Source organism: Sphaeramia orbicularis, chromosome 14, assembly GCF_902148855.1.
Source record: "Sphaeramia orbicularis chromosome 14, fSphaOr1.1, whole genome shotgun sequence".
Taxonomy (NCBI): Eukaryota; Metazoa; Chordata; class Actinopteri; order Kurtiformes; family Apogonidae; genus Sphaeramia; species Sphaeramia orbicularis.
This window is the reverse complement of record NC_043970.1, coordinates 24,675,481-24,691,108: the sequence shown is the minus strand read 5'-3', so window position 1 is coordinate 24,691,108 and position 15,628 is coordinate 24,675,481. Positions and strand designations below refer to the sequence as shown.

Below are 15,628 nucleotides of genomic sequence, written 5' to 3'. Positions count from 1 at the left end.
TGCCAGTGCAGTATTATACTCCATGTTTTAGAATTGCCAGTAATACTTAACATTTTGCAGTTGTAGAATGTAACTTATATAACTAAATTCTGTGCTGTAGGAGGAGATACAGCAGCAGAAACTGAAGCTTGAGAAGGTGGAAAAGGAGCGAAATGAGCTGAGACTGAACACGGATCGATTGGAGAGCAGGGTGGGTCCCTTTGCCTGTGGCAGTGCATGCTGGGTAGACAGCATTTGAGAACAGCACAACATATTTTGTAGTTCTCTGTTAAAATGTATTTGTGTCTGTGTATGTATCAGAGGTATTATAATTAGACATTTTCACTCTGTCTCAGTTTGGTTTTTGATTTCAGTTTATTACCTCCGCCAAGGAGGTTATGTTTTTGCCAGGGTTTGTTTGTTTGTCTGTCTGTCTGTTTGTTTGTTTGTTTGTTTGTTTGTCTGTCCGTTAGTGTGCAACATAACTCAAAAAGTTATGGACAGATTTGGATGAAATTTTCAGGGTTTGTTGGAAATGGAATAAGGAAGAAATTATTAAATTTTGGTGGTGATCGGGGGTGGGGGGCCCCACGGGGGGGGGGGGCACTGATCGTTAGTGTGCAACATAACTCAAAAAGTTATGGACAGATTTGGATGAAATTCTCAGGGTTTGTTGGAAATGGGATAAGGAAGAAATGATTAAATTTTGGTGGTGATCGGGGGTGGGGGGGCCCACAGGGGGGCCACTGATCAGCCTTGGCGGAGGTCTGCGCTCTCCGAGTGCTTCTAGTTTTTTAATGATTTGATTTGCATAAGATGCTTTATTTTTATTTTGATGAACTGATTTGATTTAGTGTTAGCGATTTAATGTTAGTGTCAGTTTTAGTTTGTTAAGCATTATGAGTGAAGCCTTTATTTATAGAATCTGAAAAGTACAGGATGGAAAAAAAGTGCATGAGAGCCAAGGATGGAACTGCCACAATGTCCACAAACTCGTCAAAGCATTGAAACAAGAAATTAATTGACTGAAAGTGATTTAAAAAGTGTTTTATTCTTCTACTCCGCTACATCCTAGAGGCAATTATTGTAATTATTATATACGGAGAAGAACTTTTTTCTTGTAGTGAAATATTTTCATTTTGATTTTGCTAATTTCATTTTTAATTTTTTCATTTCTCCCATCATGAACCATTAACACTGGGAGAAGATTAAATTAAAGCAAAGCTGATTTTACCCTCAATTATATTTGGTTTTAAGTTGTCTTGTATAGTGCATTGTTGTTTTAATTTAATATTTTGCGCCTTTGAAATGGTCTTTTTTTTCATTAACTGTAATAACCCTTTCTTTTTGTGTTTCTTTGTAGATTGCAGACCTTTTGGCAGAACTTGCTGATGAGAGAAGCACCAGTGAGTCGGCGTCCCAAATGCTGGAGACGGAGACTTCAGAGAGATTGCGCTTGGAAAAGGACATGAAGGATCTACAGGCAAATAAACGCACTAAATAAAGATAGAATGACTCATCATCATCCAAAATTTCCAGTGCTGATGGAAATGTTGTGTGTGTTTTAACCTGCCTTGTGAATTTTCAGACTAAGTATGAGGTCATGAAGAAACAATTAGAATCACAGGAGATGGAGGTGATGGAAGCTCGACTCATGAAAACATCAGATCTCAACGGGGAGATCGATGATGATGATGCTGGTTAGTTCAAGTAGAAATGTTTATCCAGAGGCACTCACAAAAAAAAAAGTGGTTGAATTCTGTGGCATATTTAGAGAATTTAACTTTACTTCTCTTTCTTCAGAACCACAGTCTTGAGCCATTAGTGTTTTAAACTAATTAAATTTGTTTGGCATTCCCCAATTAATTGTACCTTGTGACCCTGGCACAAGCTTGTCTAAGCCTGCCTAATGGGCATGTCAGCTTAGGTCAGAAGCATAATTTACTGAACTACTCATACGCCAGCATTATGTGCACAGTTTGAAAAATCTCTTTTATACTAATTGCAGCTGCAGGAATAAGAGGCTTTGTTTGACTGTTTCAGCAGGAGACATGACAGTAAGACTTGGTCACATCTTGCATAATACTGTTAAGTATATATTCCAAGTTTGGGATTTACTGCTAGGGGATTAACATGTTCACTCCCAGGCATACAACCCATGCCTCTTGCCAAATGGTCTCTACCTGCTGAGAAAGAGAGCCCCTGCTGAGGCCTCAGCAGACAAGCCATTACAGAGTATATCAGAATTCTTAGATGAATGAGAAAATAATCGTTGGGATCAGAGCCGGTGGCCCTGCAAGTTGTCATTATGCTATATATATGCTAATGAGCAGCACTGATGGAGGAGCTGGTGTTGGTATGTGAAGGAGAAATGGACAGCCTCTAAAATGATAAGGCTTGGAAATGAACCTGAACCTGAATGTCTGCCTGGCCGCTGTTATAGTTCTGATAGCCTCTGACAGCTCCAGAATTAGGGTCGGCTAAGAACTGTGGAAAGTGCCACTTAGACATGTCCTTCTCTAACTACTATTGTGGTGTGCTCTGAATTCGCACTACAGGTTTATCCAAGATTATAGTTGAAGAGCAAAGGCTGCTTTGTAGTTCGCTGTCGAATTTCTTTGACCTTCTAAGGTCAGGATTTGATGAAAGAAGTTTTATTTCCTGGAAGATTATTTGATTTCAGTCTTTGAATGTGATAACCATCACGGCTCGTACAGTGCACTACATAATCCACAGCATCCATCATTTCTGAGCTTTTGAGCCTCTTTTTCTGAATATCTGGCTAGACCTGCATTAAAGGAAGTAGACACCCAAATGTCACACAGACATTTTCTGAACTGTATGTCTTCTCTCCAGGAGGTGAGTGGCGGATAAAATACAACCGAGCCATTCGTGAAATGGAGTTCACCAAAAAGAAACTCCAGCAGGAGTTTGATGACAAGCTGGAGACAGAACAGCAGAGCAAAAGACAACTTGAGAGAAGGGCAAGACACATTTTTGTTGATATTAAATCATTAAAAAAATTCATGTCAATGTACAGTCACCAGATATTTATGCTCTGTTTAAATAAATGTGATAATATTAACCCTTAAAGACCCAAACATCCACCACTGAACAAGATCATCTACATATGTAAACTGTTTAATATCTGTTGATCCACTAATCCTATCAATACATGAAAATAACTGGTGTAAATACAGTTTATTATCTTTTCATGGTCATCAGATATGACCTGTTTGGATGTTCAGGCTCCGTAGTGAACGTGGAAATACTGTCATCTTCTACAGCATTGATTCACCAGTAAAACCCATGGAGTTAGATCAATGACAGTGGATGGAGACACTTGGTTTATATTCAGTTATTCATATCTTTCCTGAAAAAGTCACATTTTATTCAGTTTTTTCTGTTTCTGATATAATAACCCTCAACTTTGATCTGAGTTTTTATGAACATTTACACAATCAGTGAATAAAATATGGGAAAATACATGATTTTGACGGACAAAAATGCAAAACGCAGAGGATAATATTATAATAAATGGTGATAAATCATTTAAGAAAGGTAAATTAGAGAGAAAAAAATCATTTGGGAATGGTCGTACAGGTAGCACTGGGTCTTTATGGGTTAATATGCATTGAGTTGTGATAAAAAAACATGAATTGTTTACATGTGTTTGTACATCTTTCAGTTGACAGAGATGCAGACAGACACTGAGGATATGCAGCGCTCTATGCAGCAGATAAAGAAGAAGTGCCAGAAAATGACGGCAGAGCTTCAGGACACTAAACTTCACTTGGAGGGCCTCCATAGCCGCAACCATGATCTGGAGAAGAAACAGAGGAAGTCAGTTCTTTCACTTCTTACTACTTCAGTCTATCTTTGTATGCATAAAACAGGCCCCTGCATTGCATAAAATTGCAATGTAAGGGCTTATGTCGACCGAACATATTGCATAAATGTGGCATATAATGTGTCTATCTACCCGTCTGTCTGTCCTTCGATGCTAAGCTTCTATGACATGACATTCGTTTGCCTCCATGTCCTTGATGCCTTCAGTACTATCACATATTGCTATCCTTACATCTAACTTTAAACCCATGCCAACCTTGAAACAACTGAGACTGAGGTCCGTGTAGGTTGTCTTTCCTGTCAAGCCTCTGGGAAGCTCTGGGATACACAAGGGTTTTGTTTCTATGACAACATATCACCATTCTGATCACCACTGCATGATGGAGTAGTTTACAACACACTGGGTGATAAAAGCACAACAATCATACAGCAGCATTCTGTGTTTGGCTGATATACTCTGTCAAATGAGCTTTTCTGTTTTTTTTTTTTTTGGACAAATTTCTCAGTTCCGGATAGACAAACAGTGTCCAGAACAAACATCCCCTCCATTTTCATTGTTACTAGGAGTTTGTGTGTTACCATCTGATTTGTTGCTAGTTGCAACAATCATCAGATTTCCGAAAAGTTCAGAAATTCTCAACTAGAACAGCTGCGTTCTGAAAAAGCTTTTTTTTTTGTCTTAATTGGGAACAATTGAACATGCTTCCTCTCAGAAAGACACACTATGTGGGTACCTCAACACTCAAATGTAATAATTGACGCTATAGGAACCTGCATTTAGTCACTATTAGGGAATTCTGTCTGTGTGTGCAAATGACTGTGGAAACTGATGTATGTATCCATAATGCAATAAAAACCCACAGCACACACTTAGATTTGCTTCCTTGAGACTTAAACTAACCTTAACCCAAGTCTTCATCCTAAAATGTAATGACTGTTTTATGGGGTTCAGCATTTTGCTCAGCACACAGTAGTAAGACCCCACACAATGACTCACTCCTGTTGTTGGGACCTCATAGATATAGAAACTAATGTCTACACACACACACATTAAACAGAACATATTGCTCCATTCTCCTTGGACGGCTAAGTGCAGACACTCCGACCCACCCAGCAGAACACTAAAGTTTTCTTTAATTTGAATAGTGACTGAGATGTTCTGTAATCTGTGGAATTGCATTAGCTGAGAAAATGACTCAGACTTTAAGCACTTGAGAAGCTATCGCTGTGGCAGAATGTGATCTCTCCCCTGTGGCTAATTGAAGATGCTCTGTGGGTGAAATTATTTTCAGCTGCGCTCCAGAGAGAAAAACAGGGAATTACAACGAGCTGACAGCATGAAACACTTAGCTGTTAAGTTCACCAACCATAAGTGTTTCTGCCCTAGACAACTGAAGAAAACATTTTGCACATTATTACAACCCAATTGTAAATTGATGGCTAATGAAAGGGGATAAGAGCTGAGGCTAACAATCAGACTGTGTGGTGAGGATAGCCTTGTAGCTTCTCCTAAACTCAAAATTGACCACGTAATGGGGCTGTGGATTAGTTATAGAAATAGCACATACAGCACAATATTCTATACTATCCTGTGACATGAAAAAGCCAGTTGATGCCAAACTACTTAATGTTAGATATTGCTTTTTCTGCTTGATCCTCTGAATTCAAATGTCTTTGTATTTAACATTAAACAGACACATATTGTAAAATATTTGTGTAAATATATTACTGTGCAAATGCCACCTATTGCTTTGTTGTTTTTGCAGAACTGATAATATTCATATTTATTTCTCACAAGAAACAACAAGAAATAGCAGGAAATATATGCACAGTGTTAAAAATACACAAAATTGGAGCATAGCTTCTATAGGTAAAAAGACAGCATCACATGCTGTTCTTACACTTATTACATCTTGGGTAGAATGTCAAATAAGTAATGTGTCTAGTGAATTATTTCACAGCCTCATAAGTTCAGCTTTACACTTGAGCTGTCTCTTATGCTTTTTCTCAGTCCAGATGATCCCATACAGTTTCTGTGATATTTCCATTTTTCCTCAAATCTTTGGTTTTATTGTTGTTTGCACATTTTTTTGAACATATGGTTGTATTTGGATGCTGAGACAATTTTTTACCCCTTGGCTGAGGGGTATTGTAATTGTTTTGTTGTCTGTCCATCTGCCCATCTGCCTGCCTGTCCGTCTGCCCCTCCGTCCGTCTGTCTGTCCATTCAATGACATAATCGCATTATCTGAAGAACTTATTAACATATCTGCACCAAATTTATACTGTGGATGCATCTTGGCATAGAGCAGAAGCCTATTGAAAATAGGTGACCTTGACCTACTTTTTCAAAGTCAAATGGCCTTGTGCAGTTATAATATCTGAGTACTTTCAAATATAAATATGTATGTAATAAGTTTTACACAAAGACAATCTAATCTAAATTATAGGGCAGTAACTTTCAACAGAATCTTACACTATATTTGCCGAGGGGGATTAAAAGGGTGCAGCACGTCATGTTCATAACCAGATGTATGTACGATTATAAAACAATAAACCTAATGGAGGTCGAAAAGGAAAGATTTGTAATTTGCTGTTAACTGGTTAGCCTCTGTAAATGTAGAATTATTTAGTATGAGTAAGTACCTAATCTGTATACATGTTTGGGTCTTTATTTCAGATTTGACGTGGAGCAGAACCAGACTCAGGCTGAAGTGCAAAGAGAGAGGGGCCTGAGAGAGAAATTGGCCCGAGAAAAAGATATAATGACTGGTGAGATGTTTAACCTCCGCCAGCAGCTGCAGGTAAGCTACTTTACAGTACAAACCCCAGATGTACTTTGATGTCCTCTCTGGGGACAGAGTGTCTGGTGTTTCTGCCTTCTGTATGACATAACTAGGCTGGTCCAGATGTGTGCTTTACTTTGTCTCTTGTATCTGCAGGACAAGGACATGGAGTTGTGTGCAGCAAATGCGAAGGTGCAGCAGCTGGAGGCAGAGCTACAAGATATCTCCTCCCAGGAGTCCAAGGATGAAGCCTCACTGGCCAAGGTCAAGAAACAACTCCGTGAATTGGAAGCCAAGGTGAAAGACCAGGAGGAGGAGCTGGATGAACAGGCTGGAAGCATTCAGATGCTGGAGCAGGTACAAGAAGAGCTTTGGTTGTGGAGATTTAGACAATTACAAAATTTCAATGAAAGTTTTGTTTGTTTATTTATTTATTTTTACATATGGTCATCTTTAAAGACCAGCTCTGCATAGTTAAATAGTTAAAACGTGTTCAACTGACATCTTCTACTCCCCATCACACTAAAGCAGAGTTGATTTGAAAATATTTCACAACTGCTGTTAGTAGGTTAAAGTCAGATTCAAATGAGTGTGAAAAACCCTCAGCGTCAAAGTCTGCACAGTGAAAGTCCAAGATTACAGTGAGTAATCACTGAAAGAGATTTGTTTTTGGATGGAAGGGGACTGAAAATTGAAATTCTGTCCTAATAAAGTCAGTAAGAGATCTTAGTTTATTAGCTTTCAAAACTACCATTTAAAGCAGAGCCAGTAATGCTTGCTCTTGCTTGTTTTCTTTGCTTGTATTGTTCAGAGCTTGTGTTTAGCACATGTGTTTTGCCTCACTGTACGTGTGTCTTTTTTGTACCAAGGCAAAGCTGCGTCTTGAGATGGAGATGGAGAGGCAGCGGCAGACCCACTCGAAAGAAATTGAGAGCAAGGATGAAGAAGTAGATGAGATCAGACGTTCCTGCGGCAAGAAAGTAGGCCCTGCTCACTCTGTCTCTGACCCTGGGCAGTGTGTGCTGACTCTTTATGTTGAACTAACAATTTATCAGCAAGGCAACACTGACAATAACCTTCTTTTAAAGTGACGCTGAATAAAGCATTTGCATTCATGTCTATGTTAAAGTTTTTAAATAGTAGCTCAACCTGCTGTAGTGGATTTGTATGTGACCTGTGATAGCTGCCATGTCAAAAAGGATCGATTTTTTTCTTTTTTTTTTTTTTTTTTTTTTTGTTATGTGACTTTGTTGATGTGTAATCATTCGCCTGGGCATCCTGTCATGTACCTGCAGCTGAAACAGATGGAAGTGCAGCTGGAGGAGGAGTATGAAGACAAGCAGAAAGTGTTGCGTGAGAGACGAGAGCTGGAGTCCAAACTGCTCACCGCCCAAGACCAGGTACTTCTATCTGTTTGCCTCTGGTCTCTGTCAGTGCAGTTAAGTGTGTGTGATTGAGTGTGCCTCTTCTTTTGATTGGAAAGAAACTGCTATGGAGTCCCGAGAGGTGCTATGGTTTTTCAAGGAGCATAGAAATATAGAGAATGTGTAACAATACAGTCTAGATAGGAGTGTTTTGTCATTTAGGTTTGCCAGAGGGATGTGGAGACTGAGAAGAGGCTGAAGAAGGACCTGAAGAGAACTAAAGTCCTGCTGGCTGATGCACAGATAATGCTAGACCACTTAAAGAGTAATGCTCCCAGCAAGAGAGAGATCGCCCAGCTCAAAAATCAAGTACGTTACTCTATTGAATATGTGGCATGCTGGTCAAGACGAGAGGTTACAGAAGTTGATAAATCTTCACTTGTATAGATTGTTGTTGTTTGCCTTCCATTATTTGGACATATACTACACTCACTCTTTCTTGGACTTATTCCTGTTGCCTGCTTCTTACAGTTGGAGGAGTCAGAGTTCACTTGTGCAGCAGCAGTAAAGGTTCGAAAGAGCATGGAGATTGAAATTGAAGACTTGCACATCCAAATGGAAGACATAGCAAAAACCAAGATATCGGTGAGCTTGTAGTCTGTTAGCTGTGTTTTTAATGCAACTATAATTCATTAAGTGTCCATTTCTGCTTTATTGTGCTTCGTATGTGCCTTAATTGTGCATATATTCACATAAGTGCACATCTCTAAACCTGTAATATGACTACCCTTTTCAACACACAATGCACAAACATATTTTTTGATAAAAGAGAAATTGTTTGCACTGAATGTTTCTATGCCCTTCTTTTAATGGTCACATTAATCCAAACGACAAAGAACAAACAATGTTTAATTAATGGCTTGTGTCTATCAAATTTTCAGTCTCCCTAATGCAGCAGAGCTTTAAAATTAATATGCATCCAACATCAAGCCATGGTGGGATATTAAAATAATCAATGCCCTTTGGCATATGTCTGATTTCAACATTTTGCTCTAATGGATAAATAAGCTTTGTAGAATGTTTTTTTGCTTCCATCTGCTCATTAATGGTTGTCTCATGAGAGTACCGCCTGTATTTCAGACTCGTAGACTGAGGATGTTTGTGTCTCTGGGGATGACACACAGAGTGCTGTGTGCCTGTGCTCGGCTTGTTAATTGCTGCATTTATGGCAAGGGAAGGTCTTCAAATGTCTCAGATTAGAGAATGCATATTGAGGGCCTGAGTCTTCCTCCTGAACACACAGGATGAACTCTAAATAGGACATCACCAGTATGCTGCACTGGCTGCACTTTTTCCATGCCTAAATGAGCCAATTGATTATCTCCAATTGGTCTCATCCTCGAGCCAGAAGCCCCGTCCAGATTATGTTTCATTGCCATTAGATGAGATTCCAGGACTGCCAGGGCCTGGCCAGCTAATGACCATTTATCATATTCAATAGCTCATGAATAAATCCTGTCATTCTGCACTAAAATCTGTTTCCTTTTCACTTCGTCCTGCAGTTGGAGGAGCAGGTTAGTCGCTTGCAGAGAGAAAAGAATGACCTGCAGTCTCGTATGGAGGAGGATCAGGAGGACATGAATGAGCTGATGAAGAAGCACAAGGCTGCAGTCGCCCAGGTAACACAATGTGCCCAACACAAACAGCGAGCAGTTTGAAAGCCTTTAAATCGATGTGTTAGAATGAGTGGTTCTCATCAGTCCTCAGACTTGCTGCTGTTGACGCTTTACTTTTGCCAGTAGTCATAAAGGAGGAATGGTGAATAAAAATGAGCAGTTGCATCGTCCAAAGAAATAGTAAAATTCCTTGTGTGTATTTGGACGTGGTTATAAACATGTGTTGATATGTTCTTTTCTGCATGTGCAGGTAGGGTAGCCTTGTCGTTGTGGTATTCATCTCATATACTCTGTAGTATAGCCTGCTCCAAAATGGCAATCACATGACATAAGATTTGACATGGCCATGTAATTTTTAATTAACCGTCTATAGTAATCTGTTTTTAGAGATAATAAAAACACTTAGGGTCTCTCACATGCATATGCTAACCCCAACACTTTGAGTATTGACTTTCCTGGTTTCTGTGTGCTAGTCTGCCAGAGACTTGAGCCAGATCAGTGACCTGCAGGCCCAGCTGGAAGAGGCCACAAAGGAGAAGCAGGAGATCCAAGAAAAGGTACAAGGAAGCATTCAACAGCACTATAGCCGCCTGCCAGGAGCAGGGCTGCTGCCTCCACACGTCCTTCTGATTAGAGCTCAGCTTTTCACAGGGCTTCTCTGATTATTGCGATGAAAAAAGTGCTTCATTTCTTTTTCTCAAAAGTGCCTGCAATTTGCATTTAAATAGTAAGAATCAGTAGAAATTTAGTGTACAAGTGATTTTTTCCACTTTTCTTTCTCTTTAACTATATTTAAAGAAAGCGTCGCAAATTCACCCAGCGTTACTTTCCTTTGTTTAGCTAGTTTAATAAAATTAAACCACTCATGCTGGTTGTGTCATGCTTTTTGTCAAAATGAGAAGCTTTACTGTTTCTGATTTGTGATTTTCTTTGTCAGTGCAAGGCTTAAGACTTTCTTTATTCATTTTTTTGTCCAAGATATCAAAACTTTGTCTGGTAAATGAGCAGTTGACAGTTGGATATGAGTACAACACAGACTGGTTGGGCTTCAATGGCTCAACATAGATTATAAAAGCATATAGACAAATGTTACATTGTCAGTTTTTAGCAGGATTTCTGTATCTATTTCTGGATCTGATCAAGTGAAAGTGAACATTAACATGAAAAAGTAAATTTGCATGCATCATATATCAAGTGGACTCATTTTTTAGCTAAAGATCTCTATTTTATGGAACTGTTATCCTTTTTAAAATACAACTTACACAGTACAGGAGAAGTTCCAAACCTTCTGCTAGGCTCCATTAAATAAAAAACAAAAACGCATGAAAAGACTGTCTATTACTTTGAGAAATAAAAATTCTGAATGATGAAGTTTGTAAATTCATACACTGGTCATATTTAAAAAGACTATTAAGCTGCTACCAAGAAATTACTCTTTATTTGCACTTTACCTGTATCAGTATGGAGCAGCACAAGTTGTAAATAACACTGTGTTAGTATTAATTACATTTAATAAAACATTGTGATTATATCTGGCTCATTGTTTTAAAAAGTAAGTCAACATTTTGGGTGATGCATGCAATGGTAAAGAATCGTCCTCGTGTTACTATGGTAACCTGTCCCCCTGTTACCACATTCTCATGTCAATAAAACAGACACTTTTCAATATTTTACTCCAAAATGTATTTTCAGCATAGTTAAACATAATATTTAAAAGGTTTTGTCTTACTCGATATCAATTTCTGTCAATATGTTTTGAATGTTTGCGTAAAGCTTAAAAAATTGATGTCCATTTCAAGACCTCGTATTACCGAGCAGTAATTTAACATTTTTCACCTACAAATGCTATCACCCCAAATTTTGTTACACATAATGTTAAAGTGCTTACAAAATACCTACTATGCATATAAGTTACTCTGCTTACATGACAGAGACTGTTGAACACAAAATTTGTCCATGTGTTACTTGATTGGACCCTCCTGCAAAATCCAGAAGGAAAGGGGCCATTTATGTGCTTGAATTTTTATGTGTTTAGTTCGTATACAGGGTGGGGAAGCAAAATTTACAATGAACATTTAGTTGTTTTTTCTCAGCAGGCACTACGTCAATTGTTTTGAAACCAAACATATATTCATGTCATAATCATACCTAACACTATTATCCATACCTTTTCAGAAACTTTTGGCCATATGAGTAATCAGGAAAGCAAATGTCAAAGAGTGTGTGATTTGCTGAATGCACTCGTCACACCAAAGGAGATTTCAAAAATAGTTGGAGTGTCCATAAAGACTGTTTATAATGTAAAGAAGAGAATGACTATGAGCAAAACTATTACGAGAAAGTCTGGAAGTGGAGGAAGCAACAAAAAACGTACCAAAGCTTTTACTAAAGCTCTCAAATCCAAAATCCTAAAGGATCCAACCAAATCCATGAGAAAAATGGCAATTGAACTTGAGGTAGACAACAAGACCGTTAGAAATGCAGTAAAATATGATTTGAAGATTTAAATTCTCATGACTTTCAATAAACCAATTGGTCATACACTGTCTTTCAATCCCTGCCTCAAAATATTGTAAATTTTGCTTCCCCACCCTGTATTTCTAATTTTTCCTTTATAAAAACACACAAAAAGAAAAAAAAAAACACTGAAAAGCTGCACCTGGAAGTGATAGATATTGTTTCACCAGAAGAAAATGTGAACGAAATGAGTGTTATCAGTTCAGTGTGGTGCATGGCTTTTTCTATAAATATATGGCATAAAAATATATCCGCAGCTCATCTCATCTTATATATCACATAAATATTGATGTTTATCACAGTGTAATTCCTTGGCTCTCAGTTTGTCTCATGAAAAACTAATGTGTCCTTTTACATTTCTGTTGTGGGTTTCTATTAGGTTTAGCTGCTGTTACTGTGCTTTATTAGATAAAAGGGTGAAACTCGGCATCGATGTGGATTCATGCGGTTAAAGGTTAATGCACCTGATTTAGTCGGTGCTTGCAATATTGCTTTTATGTTTTGTCTAGAGGATAACCTCTAACATGTCATGTGTGGATGTGTTCATGCTTTGCTTTTGATTGATGCATTTGTTCATTAATGAATGTCATCTGTGCTTTTTAAATCAAATCTAGTCTCCCTCTCAGGCCGAATGTATAATAGACATAATAAATAAAACCACTTGTAACTGAATGTATTCCAAATGTAATTTCACTAAAGAACCCAGCTCTTTTCAGTCCTTAACTGCAATTTTTTTTTGTTTACGACATCAAGATAAACCGCTTTGATGCACTCAGCTTCTGCAACGCCTACCCTTTAAAATATCCTGGCTACTCTAGAGACATAGAGGTAGTAATACATTTGTTAAAACCTGCCAGAGAAATCGGTGATAGACATCTAAAGCATCTGACCTTGAAGTAGTTATCTCATCCCCAGGAGGAGGAAAGTCTTGTTTCCCTAGTAATATCAAAGAAGAACTCCAAATCCTCCTTGTCACAAATGCAAAGTCCTTCATTAGACGCCATGCTGCCTTTTGGGCCAGTTTTATTGCAACTTATCGTCCTTCCTTTTATCAGTCATGAAAAAATGATTCCGATGGAACAAACGTGTCTGGCATGAAACTGGGCTCTTTCCCAAAGCCTGTGAAATGACTGTGACTCTGTTAGCCTGATCCATAAGCTCTTCTTTTGACCATTTGTGAAAGATTGGGAGCTTATCTAGAGCTCATTATTTAGACTGCAAGCACAATATTTACATGTGGCAAGTGGGATTAAATGTTAGCAAAATAGGATGAAAAAGTCCAACCTTATTTGGTTTTGGTAGATATAAATACTATCAGCACAAAGTATTTTCATAGTCGTTGCTGAACAGGAAATAGAAAAGCAGTGGTCAAAAAAGGAGTTTTGAGCAAAAGCTGCTCCTCGGGGAGTAATGTTGTATTTATATGCAGGGTGCAATTTGTTGGGGGGGATGGGGGGGATCCCCCACCCCCCCACTCTGGTTTTTACATCCCAACTTCAGCTGAATGAATTTCATCCGTGGGGGGCGGGGGGGCGACAGGACACAACACTGTCAATGATTAAAAAGGTAGAAAAGCACTTGGAGAGCACAGACCTCCGCCAAGGCAGATCAGCCCCCCCCCCCCATCACCACCAAAATGTAATCATTTGTTCCTTGTACCAGTATCAACATTTCCTGAAATTTCCTGAAAATTTCATCCAAATCCATCCATAACTTTTTGAGTTATGTTGCAAACAGAGAGACGAACAAACAAAAAATTCCCCCGTCCTTGTCCCTGATCACCACCAAAATTTAATCATTGGTTTCTTGTGCCAGTATCAACATTTCCAGAAAATGTCATGAAAATCCATCCATAACTTTCTGAGTTATCTTGCTAACAGACAGACAGACAGACAAACAGACAAACCCTGATGAAAATATTACCTCTGCCGTTACACTGTTGTGTCCTTGGGTAAAACACTTCATCCTCCATGCCTCCAGTGTTGCTACTCACATGGGTGTATGAATGTGTGTGAATGTTTGGTGGTAGTCGGAGGGGCCGTAGGTGCGGATTGGCAGCCATGCTTCCGTCAGTCTGCCCCAGGGCAGCGGTGGATACAAATGTAGTTTACCACCACGGGAGGGAGAATGTGAGAGCGAATGAATAATGGACCCTCTGTACGCGCTTTGAGTATACGTTCATAGAAAAGCGCTATATAAAAATCTAATCCATGATTATTAGTATTATTAGGTAATAACAGGCAGGTTGTGACTGAGTTTTCTTACATGTATCGCCTACATTGCTGTCACTAACTTAGCACAGCAGGCTGTACGGACAGACGTCTGCAGGCGCCGATGTACATATTCAACACATGAAGTCTGACATCAGAGCAAACTGTTTACGTAGTCTTATTGGGGGCGGCCAAGGTGGCTCAGGAGGTAGAGCAGGTCATCCAAAGGTCAACGTTTTGAAGTCCAAGGGTTGACGGTTGACGGTCACTCCTTGGAATTCAGGTTGACAGTTGACGGTCTGAAGGGTTGACGGTTCAAATCCTGCTCTGTCCTAGTCAAGACACTTCACTCTCCTTGCCTCCAGTGCTGCTACTCACAAACTGGTGTATGAATGCGTTTAAATGTTCGGTGGTGGTCGGAGGGGCCGAAGGCACGAATTGGCAGCCACGCTTCCATCAGTCTGCCCCAGGGCAGCGGTGGATACATATGTAGTTTATCACCACCAGAGTGTGAATGTGAGAGTGAATGAATAATGGATCCACTGTACGTGCTTTGAGTATGGGTTCATAGAAAACCGCTATATAAATCTAATCTATTATTATTATTAATTAGCTGAATTATTTTGGCATGATTTGAAATCTTAATCGATTAGGTTTTATGTTTTACAGTCTGACTGAGTTCCCCATTTGCCATAAATCCTATACCGTGTTTGTGTGATCGGCCCTTATCCATGGTCCTGAAACTTTATTAGGCCATCTCCCACATCGCAGGTGTGATCGTGGCAGAAAATTAAATGTTTCATATATTTTTTAGTTTGCATTAAAGATGAATGTTCAGCTGTTCGACATGTAATAGGGCCTACCATTATCTTAAAAAAGAATTAGGCCAGTTGATTGCTTGTTTTTTCATGATTAAAAACAGAACAAAAAAACATCCCCCTCTGTTTTGTTTTGTTTTGTTTTTTTTTTTTTACCAAAATGTACCTTGTTTATATGTATGTGTTTGTGCTTCTTTCCTATAGATTCATTCACTGCAGAGTCAGCTAGAGTTTCAGGAGCAATCCATGGTGGAAAAGTCTCTTGTGAGCCGTCAGGAGGCCAAGATCCGTGAACTGGAGACCAAGCTGGAGTATGAGAAGACACAGATCAAACGCCTGGAGGTGAGATAATCTCCCGTGTCTTGTTAAAAGTAAAAGACATGCTTTGTGAACCTATAAATGTAAAATTTGACATTCAATTTTCTATCT

The 15,628-nt window shown here is 39.0% G+C and overlaps 1 protein-coding gene across 8 annotated transcripts in view; it reads left to right on the top strand.

Moving 5' to 3' along the window:
* Window positions 1–15,628, top strand: part of LOC115432530 (unconventional myosin-XVIIIa-like) — a 79,769-nt gene that overhangs the window by 48,661 nt on the left and 15,480 nt on the right. For 5 of the 8 annotated variants that reach the window (XM_030153415.1, XM_030153414.1, XM_030153412.1 and 2 more), the window contains 14 exons: window positions 101–190; window positions 1,343–1,462; window positions 1,568–1,679; window positions 2,836–2,963; window positions 3,668–3,822; window positions 6,509–6,632; window positions 6,771–6,971; window positions 7,484–7,594; window positions 7,910–8,014; window positions 8,201–8,347; window positions 8,510–8,623; window positions 9,541–9,657; window positions 10,128–10,211; window positions 15,404–15,541. In XM_030153415.1, coding sequence (XP_030009275.1) covers window positions 101–190; window positions 1,343–1,462; window positions 1,568–1,679; window positions 2,836–2,963; window positions 3,668–3,822; window positions 6,509–6,632; window positions 6,771–6,971; window positions 7,484–7,594; window positions 7,910–8,014; window positions 8,201–8,347; window positions 8,510–8,623; window positions 9,541–9,657; window positions 10,128–10,211; window positions 15,404–15,541 — 1,746 coding nt within the window. Of the gene's footprint in view, window positions 1–100; window positions 191–1,342; window positions 1,463–1,567; window positions 1,680–2,326; window positions 2,330–2,835; window positions 2,964–3,667; window positions 3,823–6,508; window positions 6,633–6,770; window positions 6,972–7,483; window positions 7,595–7,909; window positions 8,015–8,200; window positions 8,348–8,509; window positions 8,624–9,540; window positions 9,658–10,127; window positions 10,212–15,403; window positions 15,542–15,628 lie in introns of all 8 variants that reach the window. The other 3 variants (XM_030153413.1, XM_030153411.1, XM_030153409.1) reach the window with 1 other exon arrangement.